General features: G+C 31.6%; 3 protein-coding genes and 2 long non-coding RNA genes across 6 annotated transcripts; 2 read left to right on the plus strand and 3 right to left on the minus strand.

Annotated features, from left to right (window-relative positions):
- Window positions 1-18: 18 nt before the first annotated feature.
- On the minus strand, window positions 19-11,211 carry LOC111414736 (arginine methyltransferase 7). Its single transcript, XM_023046172.2, has 3 exons — window positions 9,484-11,211; window positions 402-556; window positions 19-341 (listed from the first exon to the last, which is right to left on the minus strand). The coding sequence occupies exons 1-3, from the start codon at window positions 11,164-11,166 to the stop codon at window positions 104-106; spliced, it is 2,076 nt and encodes a 691-aa protein (XP_022901940.2). The 5' UTR covers window positions 11,167-11,211; the 3' UTR covers window positions 19-103.
- Window positions 11,212-15,593: 4,382 nt separating this feature from the next.
- Window positions 15,594-16,831, minus strand: LOC111414762 (protein arginine N-methyltransferase 7-like). Its single transcript, XM_023046202.2, has one exon. The coding sequence runs from the start codon at window positions 16,816-16,818 to the stop codon at window positions 15,997-15,999; it is 822 nt and encodes a 273-aa protein (XP_022901970.2). The 5' UTR covers window positions 16,819-16,831; the 3' UTR covers window positions 15,594-15,996.
- Window positions 16,832-17,073: 242 nt separating this feature from the next.
- LOC139428976 (uncharacterized) lies at window positions 17,074-18,747 on the plus strand. 2 transcript variants are annotated; one of them, XR_011639676.1, is made up of 2 exons: window positions 17,074-17,339; window positions 17,406-18,747. It is a non-coding gene; the product is annotated as an uncharacterized lncRNA (long non-coding RNA). The 2 variants fall into 2 exon arrangements; XR_011639677.1 differs by having other exon boundaries at window positions 17,424-18,747.
- Window positions 18,748-18,953: 206 nt separating this feature from the next.
- LOC139429020 (protein arginine N-methyltransferase 7-like) lies at window positions 18,954-19,484 on the minus strand. Its single transcript, XM_071194348.1, has one exon. It carries the CDS (start codon window positions 19,482-19,484, stop codon window positions 18,954-18,956), a length of 531 nt encoding a protein of 176 aa, XP_071050449.1.
- A 335-nt stretch (window positions 19,485-19,819) lies between these two features.
- LOC111414740 (uncharacterized) lies at window positions 19,820-20,279 on the plus strand. Its single transcript, XR_002706299.2, has 2 exons — window positions 19,820-20,057; window positions 20,134-20,279. It is a non-coding gene; the product is annotated as an uncharacterized lncRNA (long non-coding RNA).
- The last annotated feature ends 304 nt before the right edge of the window (window positions 20,280-20,583 follow it).

Consider the following 20,583-nt stretch of genomic DNA (forward strand, 5'->3'; position numbering starts at 1 on the left):
GGTAAAAATAATGCGTGGTGTGGTCAAAATTTTTAATGAATCAATATAAATGTTTATTATTAGTTTACAAAATAATACAATTTATAACTTTAAAATTACTAATTCAAAGTTGCGTCTTAAACTTAATAACCCCCAATTTATTATCGAATTTAAACGAATAACCTATATATCCGGGACATTTTTTTCCGCGCATTAAATGAACCCCCTGCCTAACATGAATGTTCCATTGTATTTCAGTATTAACATAAACAGTTTCCGTTGGTCCTGATGATATTTTTATATTTTCTTCTTCGTCAAAGATCCAATCCACCCAAAGAGCCAAACCGTTACATTCCCCACTTCTATTTTATTAACAAAATAAATTTAATAAAAATTAAGATTAAATAAATAAATTTTTTTACCCCGTTAAATTAAATGAACCTGACGTGGCAACTTCTTGCGCGCACAAATTTGGAATGTCCAATGTTGCAATATCCACAATTTCCGACATCGCTTTTCCCTTATATTCCCATAAAGGTTCAGCGTCCACGACATCATCAGCTATTGATGATGAATGCTGATAAAAACAAATTGAATTATTCTGTATTAATAAAATATATGAGTCTATAACCTAAACAGGATGATGGTTTGATGATGAAATTAATTGTGTGTTATATTTAAATATTATAACGTAGATCCGGGACGTAATTGATCAAAATAATGACGTCGTTATTTCATTCATAAAATTCTGTATTCTTTTGTGACGTAGAAATGAATATAATCTTTATTTTATTAATACAACAATAATCAAAAAGAAAACAGGATACGGTGGTTTAGTATTAAAAATAACTTCATTATACTGAGTATTTTAATTTTATAACGTAAGATGGAAGTGTAATTTACGATGACGTCCTTAAAAAAATCTAATAAGGATATTTCATAATATACAATAATAATAATGTCAAATTTACAAAATGTCGTCTTCAATTTTATAGCTATACAGGGTGATAAATTTAACGTGAGACAAGCGATTATCTCGAAAACGGTTCATTTTACATAAAAATGCAAGTGCAAAGGGGGAAACCATGTGACGATAACATTTTTGGACCTTGATCTTATTTTCAAGGTTATATGAAGGTCACGACCAATCTTCTTTTGAGCAGGAAATTGGACCTCCCCTTCCAAATTACAAAACTCCAAATTCAAAGCCTACTCTAACAGACCTAGCTATTGTAGTAACAAGGTGAGATAACCAGCAAGCTAGAAGACATCAAGCACACATGGAGAGCTTACTTTCGAGAATATTTAAATGCCATAACGCGAGATCCAATTGTGTGCGAAAGAAACGAGGACGATGTGGATGAAAATAAAACTGAACAGCACCACCAACAGCAATGAAAAAACCAACGTCAAAAAAAAATACCAGTAGCAGATAGCATCAGGCAGGGATATAGTCTTAGCCCAATTATAGGGGGCTTCACTCTGCCAAAATGTTATGCTATGCTAACGACGATGTGTTTATTGCTGAAAACTATGATTTACAGATAATGCTACATTAACTTGAGTGAACTGCAGGGAAGTTTAACATGATCATATCTGTTCAGAAAAGGGTATCCCTCACAATACCCAAAGAACCAAGACGCTTTAAGTTAGCTATCTATACTACAACCAGACAGTTAATCAAATCATGACCTTTAAAAACCTCGGCGTTAACATTACCAACTACAGAAATATAAAAGATATCATCTGGAAGAGTAAGCATATGTAAAACCTGTCATGACGTATGCAGGAAAAACGAGAGAAACTGAAACTGCAATAAGAGAAACGAAGATATAAGACAGCAGTGCGAAGTGGAATATATAATGAGATAGGTCAGAGTAAAAAGAAGAAAACGGAGAGACCACGTGAATAGAATGGCTGACGATTGGATTGGCAAAATGGTCAAAAAATCCAGACCAAACAAAGGAAAGCCTCCAGGTACACCTCCGAGGAGATGGTATGAAAGTTGGACTTCAGTATCTCAGGAATGAAACGTAGTCGGAGCTGAAAAACTGGACCATGTCCTGAATAAACTGTTTGCACCTACTAATCATGAAGCTATGAAAAGAAGAAAGGATTCCCAAGGAGTGAGCGAAAAGTGTTTTCTGCCTAATATACAAGAATGAGGATAAATTAGTTTGACCATATACAAAAGGCTCAAATCCACTACCGAAAACAATTACGGAATACCAGACAGGTTTTAGAGTGACTACGGATCAATCGGTTACTTTTAAGCAAGTGCTGATTAAACTTGGGAATACGATATGAATGTTTACAACAAATTTGTTGTACAAATTAGAGGTAAGTAGATCTATCCTGCTGTCTTACAAAACATTTCAGCTGGTAGCTTACGTAGGTAACATTAATACAATTTGACGACCATTAACGGAAGTACAAGAAACTTATAGCTCACTAAAAGAAAATACAAAAAATATAAGACTAGAAATCAAAATAAGCACAGCAAATATCCTAATACAGTCAAGAGATGCTGTAGTCATCGCGCCAATGATAACTGATATCAACATCCAACTCTTTTGCTACCTGGGAATATAACTTACTAGCGATAGAAAAGGAAGATACTATATTTATAGAAATAATCACACATTTTCACCTTCAGCAGCTCGCATGTCACATCCAACACTTCATTTTCCTAGCGTTTTAGGAGTTTATTTAGTTATTTATCTAGTTATTTTCTCTTGACCATTTTAGAAGTCTGTCCATTGATTATTTCTTTAATCATTATCACAAGAAAAAGAAACCTCTATTTCTAAACAATTAATTAATAAATATTTTTCTTTGCTTTTCAGATGAAATCTATTTGAGAAAAAAATTCACAATCAACCTTAAAACCAGGCTTTATGAGAACTTTTATAACCATATCATTTATGTTTTATTAAATTAAATTTTATACCGAGGGTCAAGGTGGTGTAACCACGTAAAGATCAAGTATCAAGAAAGGTTTGAGGTTTGTTTACTTTAAATGTTTACCTAAGACTGTCTTTCACTTACGCATAGTTGTGGAGCGATCCCAAATTTAGTCCCTTAACTACACTAAATTCTTGTAATTTGCACTCTTTTTTCTAGAGAACCAAAAGATATGCGACAGGAAGAACTTGTAACCAGAAAAAAAATTAAAGGATATAACTAAATTCAATGGACACAGTATATCCATATTCTTTATATTTCACATGTTACGGATTGCATAACCTAGCGTCTCAAGACGGTCAATATTAGGGTGAGGTATTATGATAACCAGAGAAACAACAGATTTTAAGAGCATAGTTTCAAAGAGTCGCCATATAGCTTAGAATTGAAGTATGAACGAGAAATGGAGATGGCAGCAGATAGAATCAACACACAATCGTCACCTTTGGAGGATTCTAGAGCCTCGCCCGAAAGCGATCTCGGCGATTTGGAGTGAAATCGTCCCATAGATGTGTTAGTAAAGATACAAAGTCTCTTATAAGAAGACATTTATGTTCATTCCGCCGAGGTCGCTTCGGGCATTAAAGTTCTAAATTGGCACGGTTACTCTTCAAATGCTGTAAAATAGATTGTCATTTGCTGTATCACAGTATCTTGTACAGGTTGGTCAAAAAATTAATTACCTTTTTTTTATTCAATGGCAAGAAAGTGAAAATTTTAAATGGTAAGCCCCATATTTGATTAGCTCATCAGAAAGAGAATTTGCCGGGAAATGCCAGAAATCGGTTATATTTTTATTACGACATGATATTTTGACAGTCTTTCGTTTAATTTATTTTTACGATTAACTTTGATTGATAATCTTTTAGTTCACTGTCTTTTATTTACCAAAAATAACAAATAGAAGAACAAATAAATGAATCAATGAAAACAAAAATTAGGTTTCGATAAAAAATTTAATTCTCTCACTGGTAGGTTAAAAAAATATTGGGCGTACCTTACAAAATTTTCAGCTTTCTTGCCAATGAACATGGGGAAACGACAATTCAATTATTGACCACCCTGTATAAGATACTCTGATACAACAAATGAGAATCTATTTGATATCATTTGAAGAGTAATCTTACCATCTTAGAGCTTTGTCAACATGTTTTACCCGCATACAATTAAAAGGTGCAATAAAAACTATAGCATTCCATTTAAAATAACGAAGTTGAGGTGTACTTCCGGAGGACCGGAAGTGACCTCCCATATAAGTTAAATGTCAGAAACATTGATGCAATGGAACAGAAATAAAATGGGTGTTGCTGACTTTTTGGCGGACACTGTATATCTTACAAGGGAAATATCAGAACTGTCCCTCACCGATTTCGTTGAAATTTGGTACAGCGATAGTATGGCCAAAAATAAGATTTACGTATTTTTTTATACGTGCTAATAAAGCCCCTGGGGCGAGTTATAAGGGTTGGAAATCGGGACGAAATATATATATTCGCTTATAGGCTGAAAACGAAAATAGCTATCGAAATGTGGTAAATGTAAACTGATATTCATTTTCATAGAGCTTTCCATTAATATATCACACATATATCTGAGGGCTTCAGGGGGTAAACTATCCCTAGTTTTTTGGAATATTTTAAAAACTACCCTATCGATTTTGACGATATTATGTATCCTTATAGTACGTTTAAAATATTAATGACGTATTTTTTCTTATTTGCCTCTGACCATCCCCTGCAAAGTTACGGGGTACAATAGATAACCCCTTTCCTTAAGAATAATGTGATAAACTATTACACTTTTGAACAATATTTTGAAGAAAACCATTAATTAGATGTAAATTAAGATTTACACAGTAAAATAAATCCTATACGACATTAAGGGGTGGCTGGGGTTAACTACCCTAATCACCACAAAATAATTTTTTTTGCGAAAATTGTTTGTCGATTTTGGTGCAATTTACCACGATGATTTTTTATACATTAGGTAGTACTATTGTAAGAACCTACAAGGGTTAGAAATTTGGGGTAGAAAATATATTTTCGCTAATTACTTTCATACTGCTACAGAAAAAGCTTTTTTTATCCTTATTCTATTTAAATAACACAAAAGTTAGGATAATTATATAAATATTTATTAATAATGTGTTCAAAAGCAACTGAAGAAGAATGGTTAAGTATGACAAATTGTATTCTACATTGTTAATTTAGTTTTTTTTTAATTTATTTTTATTTAAAAGGGATTTTGGGGATTAAAACCGTGGAAAGCGTGGTCCAGTCGGTGTCATCGACAACACATAGCTACACAATTCAACCCATCATATCTGCAAATGAACTGCTACTTTCTCCTCTTTTCATTGTTTTAAAAGAATTTTCTGGTACGTTTGGACCGAGGGTAATAAATACAATGTTCAAAGCAGATAACATATTCGTTTTGGCATCAAAGTCTGGTAAACTGACTTCTGCTCATATGAAAAATTGGCTACAAAATGTCTATTTCCCAAACACTGGACCCAAATCATTACTATTACTGGATTCTTGGAGTGGCCACTGCCCTGATATTATTAGTGAAGTAACTCCATCGGATGTTAAGTTTAAACATTTGTCTATACCTGCAGGGACAACAGGTCAAATTCAACCCCTGAATGTATTTGGTTTTAGAATATGGAAAAATGTCATTAGAAGATTTTCTGATCAAGTTATTCTCTATCAGTACGATGTCAATTTGCATCAGCGAGATAATATTTTAAAATTGCAATCCTTAACGCAAAAACCAGTTGTCTTTCCCACGATTTATTAATGTTTCTAAATACGCCTGATTTGCATCTAGATATACAGGGTGATTCATAAGTAATGGGCCAAATTGTAAATGTACGTTCAGGAGGCCAAAATAATAATATTTTCATTAACAATAATGGGTCTTAGTCTGCTCCTTACTGAGATACAGGATGTTAAAGCGAAAAAAATAAAATAGATTTTTGTTAATAGATCAGCTACTTTTCTACATAATGACTCATAGTTGACTTATAGTTTTTGTAAGGGTAAACAATAATGTGTGAGAGGATTTGAGTTAACTCGTAGATGTCGCCACATGCGCCATATGAATTATGAAACGTCAATGAGCTTTTACGTTTAATGAATAGTTTAAAACATTTTATTGTTAAGTAAACTGATTCATTCTTGTCCTAACATAAATCAAAATGCCGAGACATAATCACTTTTCAAACGAAGAAATGAGAGACATGTTATGCGTTTACGCACAAGAACGTTTTTCTGGACAAGCAGCATCCAGAAAATATCGTGAAATGTACCCTTACAGAAGGCAGCCAAACCGGAAGATATTTCAAAATATTTATAATCGATTGGGTGAAACAGGTTCATTTCGTCCAAAATATCATACAGGACGTCCTAAGATTATCACTCCGCAGCAAGAAGATGAAATTTTGGTAAGAATTGCGCAAAATTCTGAAATAAGCACTCGTCGATTGTCTGCAGCAACTGGAATAAGCCAACCATCCGTGACTAGAATTTTACACAAGGAAAATTTATATCCCTATCATTTTATACCTGTGCAAAATTTACTTCCAACAGATTATCGAATCAGAGTTCAATTTTGTCAGTGGCTAAAAGGAAAATTGAATAATAATCCAACATTCCTAAATAACATTCTTTTCACGGATGAAGCAACCTTTACCAGACGCGGAGTTTTTAATTGGCGAAATAGTCATGCCTGGGAAACCGAAAACCCTCGTTTAAAAAAAGATAGACATTTCCAGCACGAGTTTAAAATAAATGTGTGGTGCAGTTGAATTACCTCCTAATTTAAATGGAGAGTCATATTTAATTTTTTTAAATAATGACTTAGTCGACCTCTTGGGAGATCTTCCATTACAACTAAGAAGAAATATGTGGTTCATGCAAGACGGTGCTCCTCCACATTTTTCACGTGCTGTGCGCGAACATCTGAATGAAACATTCCCTCACCGTTGGATTGGACGTGGTAGTGAATTTCAGTGGCCACCATGTGTGGGGTTACATGAAATCAATGGTCTATGCTGAACCTACTATAAATACACGAGACGAGTTATGGAATAGAATTCAAGATGCAGCCAATTCAATACGAAATAATCCTGCTACATTTTTTAAAGTCAGACAATCCTTAACCAAACGGTTAAATGCGTGTATAAATGCTGGTGGTGGTCATGTTGAAAACCTTTTGCAGTAGCTCATAATTAAGCTTAAATTTAATTTAACTTCGCACAACATTAACATGTAGGTTTTGATAACAGTTGTCGTAAGTGGTCTTAGTTCAAGTCTGTTCTAATGTTGTATTTCGTTTTATTAACTAGCGTACAATAAATTGTTTTATTACGTAATTTTTTTATGGTTTCAGTTTAATATTGTTATCAATTATCAATTACGGTTAGGTAAATGTCAACATTCCATGCCATGCTTGTGTCTTAACAGATTAATGCTACGTCGACCACCGTGAAATGTAGTGTAGTGAATTAGTAAAATTCAAATATCTCGAAAATCGTTAATATTTTCAAGATCAAAGAAGTATAGCTTTTTTCTACAGAAATGATGGGGCTATCCAAATTAAACAAGTATGTTGTAAAATAATGAGCGATAAAAAATTTGTAGCTGATTTCATCTAATTCATATGGCGCATGTGGCGACATCTACGAGTTAACTCAAATCCTCTCACACATTATTGTTTACCCTTACAAAAACTATAAGTCAACTATGAGTCATTATGTAGAAAAGTAGCTGATCTATTAACAAAAATCTATTTTATTTTTTTCGCTTTAACATCCTGTATCTCAGTAAGGAGCAGACTAAGACCCATTATTGTTAATGAAAATATTATTATTTTGGCCTCCTGAACGTACATTTACAATTTGGCCCATTACTTATGAATCACCCTGTATAGAGGAGAGACCAGAACAGTTTGAAAATCCCGTGGAGGTTTGCTTTTCCAATGAAAAACCTACGTGCGATATCTGTGGAGATATAGCTGTTATAACTTGTGCATGGTGTAGACAATGTTTAAAACATTTTTTTCATAATTTTCATTATTGCCAACAAAAAAAGAAATTAAAATAATAATGTAGAATAGAATTTGTGATAGTCAACCATTCTTTTGACAGTTACTTTTTAACTCATTAATTACTAATAAATATTTATATAATTATCCTAACTTTTGTGTTATTTAAATAGAATAAGGATAAAAAACATTTTTCTGTAGGAGTATGAAAGTTATTAGCGAAAATATATTTTCTATCCCAAACTTCTAATCCTTGTAAGTTCTTACAATAGTACTATCTAACATATAAAAAAATCATCGTGGGAAATTGCACCAAAATCGACAAACAATTTTCGCACAGTTTTTTACAGTTTATCACATTAGTCTTAAGGAAAGGGGTTATCTATAATACCCCGTAATTTTGCAGGGGATGGTCAGAGGCAAATAAGAAAAAACATGTCATTAATATTTTTAAACGTACTATAAGGACACATAATATCGTCAAAATCGACAGGGTAGTTTTTAAAATATTCCAAAAAACTAGGGGTAGTTTACCCCCTGAAGCCCTTAGATATATGTGTGATATATCAATGGAAAGCTCTTTGAAAATGAATATCAGTTTACATTTACCACATTTCGATAGCTATTTTCGTTTTCAGCCTATAAGCGAATATATTTATTTCTTCCCGATTTCCAACCCTTATAACTCACCCCAGGGGCTTTATTAGCACGTATAAAAAATACGTAAACCTTATTTTTGGCCATACTATCGGTGTACCAAATTTCAACAAAATCGGTGAGGGACAGTTCTGATACTTCCCTTGTTAGTAAAGATGCAAAGTCTCTTATAAGAAGACATTTTTTATCCTCACTGTGCCGAGGACGCTTGCGGGCGAGGCGCTAAAATGTTCCAAAGCTAACAATTTCGTGCTAATATATCAAATCCAGCGCCTCGGCTGCAAACGACCTCGGCAATTTGAGGCAAAGTCTTGGTAAAGATACAAAGTCTCTTATAAGAAGACATTTATCTTCAGATCAAGATATCTATGGGACGATTTCACTCCAAATCGTCAAGGTTGCTTGCGGGCGAGGCGCTAGAATTCTACAAAGCGGACGATTACATGTTGATATATCAAAACTAGCGCCTTGCCCGGAAGAGACCACGGCGGAGTGAGGATAAATATCTTCTTATAAGAGACTTTAAATTTTTACCAAGATTTCGCCTAAAATTGCCGAGGTCGTTTGCAGCTGAGGCGCGAGATTTGATATATTAACACGAAATCATCAGCTTTATAAGATTGTAGCGCCTCGCCCGCAAGCGACCTCGGCGATTTGAGGGTAAATGTTTTGTTATAGTCAAAAAATTAAGTGTTAGAGCATGGAATTTCTACAAGTAACTATCTCAATAAGTATCAACAACTTTCTCGCATTTTTATTTGGATTGATTATGAAATATTAAATTTAAAAATTATGTACGTTTACAATAAAATTTATTTTGAATCATTTTAATCTTACCTGTATTAAACAATCAAAACTGTCCATTTTAAATCCTTCACACGTTCCCAAAGGTGATCTAATCTTATACAAATGTTCAAATTCAACAGCAACACCTCTAATAATAGCCTTACTAGGAAATACTTTAACATCCTCGCTAAACATCTCTTTATACTCTCCCAATTGATAAGCAAACTGAAGATTGTCCCAAGGAACGATAGCCGATATAAAATAAGGCTCACCAACGATCAAATTAAATTTAATATCAGTCCGTGATTTTAATTCAGCATTAGGAAGTATTTCAATATTTTTTAAATCGTTGCATTCAATAAAACTTTTTATCAAACTAATCCAATTCGATCCGTTTCTGGACCAATTCGGTTCGACGAAAACAACATTTTTCGCGCCCAATTTGGCGGCTGCTAAAGCTTGATAAAAACCGTTACTTAAAACGAGAACGACGCTTTCTTTGGTGATGTGTTTTTGGAATAGTGAGGCGAACTTTTTTGTGCGACTTGGATCGTTCATTTGACCGATTCTAGTGCGAGAATAAAAATCGTGTAAACTACAATCACAGAGAGGTTTTTGGTAATCTGTTTCGGTTATGTTATCTTTTTTTATATTAAACCATAATGAGTATTCATCGTGGCAGCTAATTAACTGTAAATCTTCGCCTTTCCAAACTTTTAAGTTGGATGGGAAGTAATAAATAGCTTGCATCCAATGATCTCTCCATGGTGCTTTATCACCAAGTGGATGGACCCAGTATGGGGCGCAAGATAACTTGATTTTGTTATCAATATCCATGTCTAATTCCCACCACATAAATACGGCGTGAGCTATCCCATCTCGTTCAGCTTGAAACGTTTGTACGTTGCTTCGATCAAAAATAAAGGGTGATTTTCCAGACCAATCAAATTTAAAGATAGGTTTTGGTGATATTATGGTGTTAAAATAATTTTTATTGATGTTATTTAATTGTAAATCATGTACAGCAGCTGTTCCTTTACAATTCTTAACAGTTTCAGGTACAGTTAACAATAAAACACCATCCTCATCATAAACATCTTTTAATCGGTTCCAATTATTAATAAAAGGACTTTCAACAACTTGAACATACATTGTAGCATTATGTGGAATAACAATACAATCTTTTTCTAATAAATCATTGTGAGCATTTTTGAAGGTACCAAAAGCGCCCTCTCCTATTAATTCAGTATCAAATACTTCAGTAACTAAAATATTCGCCTTAAAATCCATATCAACCCCAATTTTAATATCGGTGGATCGTTTTGGAATAACTTTTATTTTGCCACTGAACCCATTCTCATCAATTACCTTCTTAGCACACTCCCCCATTGGGTTAAAAGCTTCACAAGCAACAACACTATCGGCTCCATGTCTTACAGCCATCATAGATAACAATCCTGTTCCCGTTCCTATATCTAAAACGTTCGCTTTCTTTCCTTGCGAATGCATTCGATCAATCGCCACTTTCAAAGCTGCTTCATACTTTTCGTTTCGCTCATAATCGTGTAACATATCAGCATAAGCAGCTCTCGCGACTTCTTGATGAAAATTGTAATTCTCACTTTGTATTTCCCAGGCCATTTGGCCCGTAATGGGGTTGAGGCGTTGCGTAAAAATACTCATCGTAACAGTTTTATAAGTAATTAATTGTTTTAAAACCAATTTAAAAAACATTCAATGTTTTTGAGGTTAGTGTATACATACGGCGATTTATGTTTTGACAGTTCGGCGACATCTATGATTGAATTAATGTATTAAAAGAATATATTATTTAATAAATTATTTTCTAAAATTGTTTTAAAATTAAAATTTATTTAAATAATTAAATTAAAAACAATAACTTATTATTTTAATTGACAAAATATTAAACTAATTATAATGTATTTGAAATGTGGCGCCATCTTTTAATATTTTAAGTCTGATTTAACCATAGACAAAGAAAAGAATATAGATTGCGCTTGTTCCTGCGCGTACGAAATAAAACTCATAGACAAAGAAAAGAATATAGATTGCGCTTGTTCCTGCGCGTACGAAATAAAACTTAAGAGTTTTGGTCGCGGCCATTTTTATCCAATGTGACTGCAACAGGAATATATTAGCATTTACCGTCTTTCTCTATTTAGCAAAGCAGTTGAAGCAGGTCCGTAATAGGAATTTGTAAATTAATTTCCAAGGTAATATTCACACCATTTTAGCACTTAGAAATTGGAAGTATTTTCGTTCTAGGATCATTTTGTAATAGTAAAACAAAGAAATGATTAGTTTCGGTAAGCAATGGCGGTCAAAGTATTAAATAAGATATGAAAATAATAAAAATGCCTTCTATTTTATAAAACTTTTATTGATGGCTAAATAATATAAGTTTGTTCAACTTCTGCCTTACAGGAGAACCCAACATTTTTTCATTGTATAATTTGGCTAAATTGTACAATCGAATTTTGACGTAGGATTTTATAATTATTTTAATTAAAAAATATGGATGTTCATCCAATATATCATTTTCCATAAAATGATTTTTTAATGTCGGAAATAAATTATTAATATTTCCTGATGTTTTTTCAAATATAGTTTGTGTTACATTATTTATAATGTTTTTATCGCTTGGAATTTTATTTTCCGTTAAGAACATTATTTTTCTAATTAATGTTTCTGTGTTCATACACAAATCGACAACCCCTCTCGATGGTATTATCAATCCACCTGAAATTATGAACAATATAATTAGTACTGTTTCAATAGAAGGAATTTATAATTTACCCATATTTTTTAATAATACAAATTTATAATTTTGGTTGCTGGACTGGTTATCGTCATTATGTAGAGCATTTAAACAGATATTGCAATGTACAATTTTGGTGGCCATCCTTATTACATAACCACATATGTATGTTACAACATTTTCTGCATACATACTTATAGGAATTTGAGTTGGTAACATATAATCATGTTCCTGCAATAAATTAATATCGATTTCTTTATATCGATTAGTGTTACATGTTACAATATTATATTTAGCGAGGGATGATGGAATGCTTAATACCACTGTCGTATCCAGTACCTTTGCATTACCTCCTTCTAAATTTGGAATATTGCCATGTAACAACAGTTTTTTAAAGGAATTATAAAATTCTTGACAGGAACGATTATTATTCCACCCATTTCTTGTCCTACCAAAAACACAAAAAGCAATATTAAGATAGTTATTAGTACATATATAGTTACTTAGCTTACCTTACACAACAGAAAAACAATTCCAAATGGTCTTGACTACATTTGTATGTCAGCAGGTAAGGAATTTTATTTGTTTTTACAAATTCGTCATATATACCAATAATTGAACTTATTGTTATTAACATACCAATTATGGGAGTTTTTTTTCTTGAGGCGCATAAATAGTTTCCCGAGTTATCTCTTAATAATAATAATTCATTTTGGGCACCTAACAAATATGGCGTCCAATAAAATTCGTTTCCCTGTCGAAGGGGAGATTTAAAATTTTTACCAAACGGGTTAATTGAATTTAATACGTCAAACACATTATAAATTCTTTCTAAAAAGTTGATAGTTGCTTGACTATCTTTAAAATCATCCAACATCAAACAGTTTTTTAGAAATTCTAAGGCTTTAGCAACACTGTTACTAAATACTTGTGCAGCCAAATTGACCTAAAATTTCAAAAATTAGTTAAAAAACATTTTCTAAATTCTACTGCATGTTGTTTACCTTCATTTTTTGATTTTCCCAGTTTATATGGTTTTTTTTCAATTTTTGGCTATTTTTATGGCTATTTTTAAACCTTCTTCTTCTTGCAATTTTTGCAGCTTTACAATGTAATCCCATCTTACCATTTCATTTCTGCCATCCACTATAATATTTAATGTTGAGAAATGGTTTCTTAGTAACTTTAGCATATGTGCTGCATCAAATATGGCATAAACGTTTTCTTTTGTTGTAGGATGACTAAAACATGGTCTAATATTTCGTAAATCTGACCAGTCACACCCTAACTCTTTAAACATTGCAAAATTGGTATTTGGTCCATCACACGTAATTGATGGCACTATGACGCCCACTTCATTTAATCTTATTAACGCTTCTTTAACGAGGTTAGCTTTTTCTTGTCCGTTTAAGGATTTTATAAAAAAATATCCTATTGGTAATTTCCATTTTTGCGTCAAGCTAACCACCATAAAAACTAACGCCTCTGATGCTGGTTCACGGTCATCATCTTCACTTGGTATACCGAAATCCACGTAACCAAAACCATTGATGTCTATTTTTTTCTTTATTGCAATTTCATCAAACATTAAAGAACATATGTTTTTAAAGCCTTTTGATTCTTGTTGCTTAGTAATAGCATTCAATGTATTTAATGAAATTTGCTGAAAACCAGGTTCACAATTAACTGCGGTGTACCATTTTCTAATTGTAGCTTGATGTGGCAATGCCAATTTAAATTCTTTACGAACGTATTCATACGCTCTACTTGAAAAAAAATTTAGTGTCATTGCAAATTTTCGCAGATCAGGGGGATACAATTCTCTCGTAATAGCGCCCCGTTGGCTGTTTTTTATGTAGCGTAAAATTAAACTTTTCGGTACACCATCCAATGACCTTTCCAAATACTCAACGCCTGTTGTTGAAACAAGATTAACATTGCGTAATTTTACAATTACTTGTTTTAGTGACTGAATCTGTTGTCTAAGGCTTTTAATGACTTTTTTTCGGTAAGCTAATTTCTGATCCTTTTTAGCAATTTTTTTACCTATTCTATGTTTTACGCTGCGAAATTTTTCTAAAGAAGAACTAAAACATTAGGGAGTTAATAAAAAAAGTAAAATTAAATCAAAATTGACTGTATACCTGTAACTGTGAATACTTTGGATAAATTTCACACGCTTTCTTCTTGTTCCACTCGATGTTCCGCTTCCAGATGAATCCAATTGCCTAAAATGTTAAAAGCATATGATAATTGGAATAAAATTTTAGAAAAAATCAATATTACTAACCGTTTAGAACCTCTTCGACTACCATCTCCACTTCTATAATTAATTAATAGTTGTATTATAAAAGATAAATTATATTGCAAAGTTTATTCATATAAAAACGAACTTACGAACTACTCATCTCCGGCAGTGTAGAATCTTCCATTGTTTGATCCGACTCAGGAATATTAAGGAAAGGTAGAGCATTAGGACCTAAACATTTTTTTCCACCTTTTACAATGAAATCTTCTTCAGTGAAATGTGCTGAACAAATGCGTAATGAACTTTTCCATGTCAAATGTTCCATTCTAATAAGCAATAAATATTTCTTAAACATTTCGCCTTCAGGTAATCTACATCATAAAATTTTATTTATTTTTATATTTATTTCTTTTTATATTTGGTTAAAACAATTTTATATTATTACCTGTGAAATGATATTTCACTCTCTGGAGGAAGTAACCTCTGAACATTTTTACAATTTGGCACACAACAAGCCATACTGTAAAATAAAATTAAAATAATTAAACAAAAACAATAAATGTTTATACATACACTATTATTATGGGAACTAGTGAAAAATGTTTTACTTACCTTTGTAAATTAACACGTTTTAACGTTAATTTAAATCTATTTAAAACCCAAAAGCTATACAACTAAACTTAAAAACTATTCTAAGGAAACACTAACTAACGCAAAAATCTAACAACTATAAAAATAAACTAAATAAACTATGTACTAAAAAACACTAAGAAAAATAATAAGAACACAAAGAAAAATAAGAAGACACTAAGACAATGAAACAACTACAACGGCGGATAGATCAAGAGTGATGTTGCTTTTAAAAGAAATATTTTACCCAACCAACAAATACATTCAGATGTTTGTTTTGTAGGCCTTTCTTACCTGCTAGGGACCCAAATCTATTTTTACATTTTTCAAAGAAAAAACCTTATTCTTTTCAGGTAGTTCTTTTTTCTCATTTTATGCAATGCTTTTATTTCAATATTTTATTCCATTATATCAATATATTACATGCCCTGTGATTGAAAACAATAAACAATTTCTTCAATGATAATTATTCTAATTTCTTTTAAAGAATTCTTTAAATTGCTATATTGTTATAGTAATTTATTGTTTTAAAGTATTTCAGAATAAGAACAATAATCTCCTTCTTGCAACCGTAACAATTCACCATATTAATATGATTATAATCAATTACACACAATGTAATCTATCAATATAATCAATATAATTAGCCTATTAAGTTATTGATATAGGTATTTTTAAATATATCACTTATAGGTTAGGTTTTAAGTGAAAAAGGACAAAACAATAACTAACTTACTTCCATCCTACTTCCCAGCCATAAACAATGACAGTAGTATATTGCTATCTCAGTCATATTGGATAAAAATGGCCGCAATTAAAACTGTTAAGATTTTTTGGATGCGCAGTAGACCAAGCCTCATCTATATTACTATCTTTGTCTATGGATTTAACCTAAAAAAATTTAACCTCAATAATGCCATACAAATATTTCGGAAAAACAACTTTTAGAGATAGGTTTTGGTGATATTATGGTATTAAAATAATTCTTATCGATGTTATTTAATTGTAAATCATGTACAGCAGCTGTACCTTTACAATTCTTAACAGTCTCAGGTACAGTTAACAATAAAACACCTTCCTCATCATAAACATCTTTTAATCGGTTCCAATTATTAATAAAAGGACTTTCAACAACTTGAACATACATTGTAGCATTATGAGGAATAACAATACAATCTTTTTCTAATAAATCATTGTGAGCATTTTTGAATGTACCAAAAGCACCCTCTCCTATTAATTCAGTATCAAATACTTCAGTAACCAAAATATTCGCCTTAAAATCCATATCAACCCCAATTTTAATATCGGTGGATCGTTTTGGAATAACTTTTATTTTGCCACTGAACCCATTCTCATCAATTACCTTCTTAGCACACTCCCCCATTGGGTTAAAAGCTTCACAAGCAACAACACTATCGGCTCCATGTCTTACAGCCATCATAGATAACAAACCTGTTCCCGTTCCTATATCTAAAACGTTCGCCTTCTTTCCTTGCGAATGCATTCGATCAATCGCCACTTTCAAAGCTGCTTCATACTTTTCGTTTCGCTCATAATCGTGTAACATATCAGCATAAGCAGCTCTCGCGACTTCTTGATGAAAATTGTAATTCTCACTTTGTATTTCCCAGGCCATTTGGCCCGTAATGGGGTTGAGGCGTTGCGTAAAAATACTCATCGTAACAGTTTTATAAGTAATTAATTGTTTTAAAACAAATTTAAAAAACATTCAATGTTTTTGAGGTTAGTGTATACATACGGCGATTTATGTTTTGATAGTTGAGCGACATCTATGATTTAATTAATGTATTAAAAAAATATATTATTTAGTAAATTAATTTCTAAAATTGTTTTAAAATTAAAATTTGTTTGAATAATTAAATTAAAAACAATAACTTATTATTTTAATTGAAAAAATAATAAAATAATTTTAATTTGTTTGAAATGTGGCGCCATCTTTTAATACTTTAAGTCTGATTCATACCCCTGGCACTTAATAGGAGCTAGGTTAACCATTGTGAACATAGTCACGAATGTTATTGTTAGTATAGAACCGACGCATTGATGGCGCTAGTGTTCATTATATCGTTACCAACTTCAGGGACGACTTAGGAAAGCTTTGTTTTGTTGACAATGACAGTTTGTTGGTGTAAGTTGATGTTTAAGAATTTTGTAAGTTTTCGGTGTTTTTTAAGTAATTTGTTACTATGTATTTTATTAAGGATGTTATTTTCCGAAGTTTTACTTATGGTAAGTACATTTAATTTAAGAGTTTTCTTTTTTTATAAATGTAACTTAAAAATGACAAATGTGTAGGTACATCTTTTTTAATAGAAAATTAGTGGAAGGAATTACACTACGGATGAATGCAGAGAACGGTGTGGAACTTTTTACCGATTTCCAAACCCAAAACTATCCACAAATATTTTAACTAAGTGGATGGGAAGAATTATGGCAATATGAAGACATGAGAATTTACAGAAATGTTCATGGTGGAAAGCATTTCTCTAAGGAACATGTTGGATGGAATAGTAATAAGGAATAATAGTATGTTCTAGTTTTGCCGATGGTATGACAAGAGATTATGAGTTTATATATATATTTTATATATTATAAACATTATACATAGGTCTGTACCTACAGGCTTATACATGCATGTTATATATTATATATAATTAAATAAATGTTATAATATAATAATATACCAAGGACAGTAGAATCTAACAGGACTGCTACATCCATTGTATTTTTGTAGTCCACTACGGGTTGGTTGCCCGCACTCTACGTCACACTATTTGCCACGCCTGGTAACTGTCTGTGTTTTTAGAGGTTATATGATAGACATTAATACGTCTAAAAACATAAAACTTCAAAAATATAATGAATACGTCTAGGATATAACCTCTAATAATACACAGCAAACACAGACCATAACAACAGCTGGGCGTGGAAAATGGTATGACGTAGTTTGCGGGCAGGTTGTCACAACAATGGATGTAGCAGTCCTGTTAGATTCTACTGTCCTTGATAATATACCATAATTATAATACTTATTATACTTATAACTTTTTATTTATTTAATTTCTGTGTTAGATAAAATACCATAGTAACATATTGTAAGCAATTTTGTTGGATCTTTATATATACAGCAATTAACCTTTGTGTAACATCAAATCAATGTTAAAATTTTAATATGACTGTTGTAACAATTGTACTTATACATTAAATTTTTATTTTATGAACGTTTTAGGATGAACCGATAGTCAGAATGTGATAAAGGTTTCAAATTGGAAACGAATTAGGAAAAATAACAAAAAAATAAAATAAGAGTATTGAATACTGTTAATACTAATAATAAACGTCTTTATTCAACATAAATTATAATGCAAAATAGAACATAAAGTGTCTATTCCAAATTACAGTGCACATATCTGAATTAATGTGAATTTTTCTGATATTGTTAACATTTCCAACTATTGTAATTGTAAATTTCAATTATTTTATTTATTATTATTTCTGTTTAAAACTTTATAACTAGAAAACTTTTTCTTTATTATCTAAGATTGATTTATTGTCTAAGTTTTAAGTTTTTTACTGTTCAAAACTGTACTTTTGTTTTACAACATTCAATATTTAAATAAAATTTTTAAGTATACAACATACACTTCTTAATTGCCCCAAAATCAAAAAATTATCTGAAAAGTTTTTTTAGAATAAAAAATATGTCACAGTTGAAATTGGCGGTATTTGATATTAGTATGGAATCAAGCATTTGGTGGCGCTAGTGCTGAGCGACAAAAATTCAACGCTAATGTCACATCTATACATTATCTATGGTCTGATTTAACCTAAAAAAATTTAACCTCAATAATGCCATACAAATATTTCGGAAAAACAACTTTTAGAGATAGGTTTTGGTGATATTATGGTATTAAAATAATTTTTATCGACGTTATTGAATTGTAAATCATGTACAGCAGCTGTACTTTTATAATTCTTAACACTCTCAGGTAGATTTAACAATAAAACACTTTCCTCATCATAAACATCTTTTAATCGGTTCCAATTATTAATAAAAGGACTTTCAACAACTTGAACGTACATTGTAGCATTATGTGGAATAACAATACAATCTTTTTCTAATAAATTATTGTGAGCATTTTTGAAGGTACCAAAAGCACCCTCTCCTATTAATTCAGTATCAAATAGTTCAGTAACTAAAATATTCGCCTTAAAATCCATATCAACCCCAATTTTAATATCGGTGGATCGTTTTGGAATAACCATTATTTTGCCACTGAACCCATTCTTATTAATTACCTTCTTAGCACACTCCCCCATTGGATTAAAAGCTTCACAAGCAACCACATTATCTGCTCCATGTCTTACAGCCATCATAGATAACAAACCTGTTCAACACTTTCAAAGCTGCTTCATACTTTTCGTTTCATTCATAATCGTGTAACATATCAGCATAAGCAGCTCTCGCGACTCCTTGTTGAAATTGTAATTCTCACTTTGTATTTCCCAGGCCATTTGTCCCGTAATGGGGTTGAGGCGTTGCGTAAAAATACTCATCGTAACAGTTTTATAAGTAATTAATTGTTTTAAAACCAATTTAAAAAACATTCAATGTTTTTGAGGTTAGTGTATACATACGGCGATTTATGTTTTGACAGTTCGGCGACATCTATGATTTAATTAATGTATTAAAAAAATATATTATTTAGTAAATTAATTTCTAAAATTGTTTTAAAATTAAAATTTATTTAAATAATTAAACTAAAAACAATAACTTATTATTTTAATTGACAACATATTAAAATAATTATAAATTATTTGAAACGTGGCGCCATCTTTTAATATTTTAAGTCTGATTTAACCTAAAAAAATTTAACCTCAATAATGCCATACAAATATTTGAAAGAAAAATAACAACTTATAGAGATAGGTTTTGGTGATATTATGGTATTAAAATAATTTTTATCGACGTTACTTAATTGTAAATCATATACAGCAGCTGTAACTTTACAATTCTTAACAGTTTCAGGTACAGTTAACAATAAAACACCTTCCTCGTCATAAACACCTTTTAATCGGTTCCAATTATTACTAAAAGGACTTTCAACAACTTGAACATACATTGTAGCATTATGTGGAATAACAATACAATCTTTTTCTAATAAATCATTGTGAGCATTTTTGAAGGTACCAAAAGCACCCTCTCCTATTAATTCAGTATCAAATACTTCAGCAACTAAAATATTCGCCTTAAAATACATATCAACCCCAATTTTAATATCGGTGGATCGTTTTGGAATAACTTTTATTTTGCCACTGAACCCATTCTCATCAATTACCTTCTTAGCACAATCCCAAATTGGGTTAAAAGCTTCACAAGCAACAACACTATCAGCTCCATGTCTTACAGCCATCATAGATAACAAACCTGTTCAACACTTTCAAAGCTGCTTCATACTTTTACTTTCGCTCA

Source organism: Onthophagus taurus, chromosome 1 (assembly GCF_036711975.1).
Source record: "Onthophagus taurus isolate NC chromosome 1, IU_Otau_3.0, whole genome shotgun sequence".
Classification (NCBI taxonomy): Eukaryota; Metazoa; Arthropoda; class Insecta; order Coleoptera; family Scarabaeidae; genus Onthophagus; species Onthophagus taurus.

Excerpts from the sequence above, each read along its gene's own strand:
- LOC111414736 (XM_023046172.2), bottom strand. The coding sequence starts at position 11,166 with ATGTTTTTTAAATTGGTTTTAAAACAATTAATTACTTATAAAACTGTT. Across the intron at positions 557-9,483 it reads GTTTTGATTGTTTAATACAG|CATTCATCATCAATAGCTGA; the intron begins GTAAGATTAAAA and ends TGTTTTTATCAG. Across the intron at positions 342-401 it reads GGTTCATTTAATTTAACGGG|AAGTGGGGAATGTAACGGTT; the intron begins GTAAAAAAATTT and ends TTAATAAAATAG.
- LOC111414762 (XM_023046202.2), bottom strand. The coding sequence starts at position 16,818 with ATGTTTTTTAAATTTGTTTTAAAACAATTAATTACTTATAAAACTGTT.
- LOC139429020 (XM_071194348.1), bottom strand. The coding sequence starts at position 19,484 with ATGGCTGTAAGACATGGAGCAGATAATGTGGTTGCTTGTGAAGCTTTT.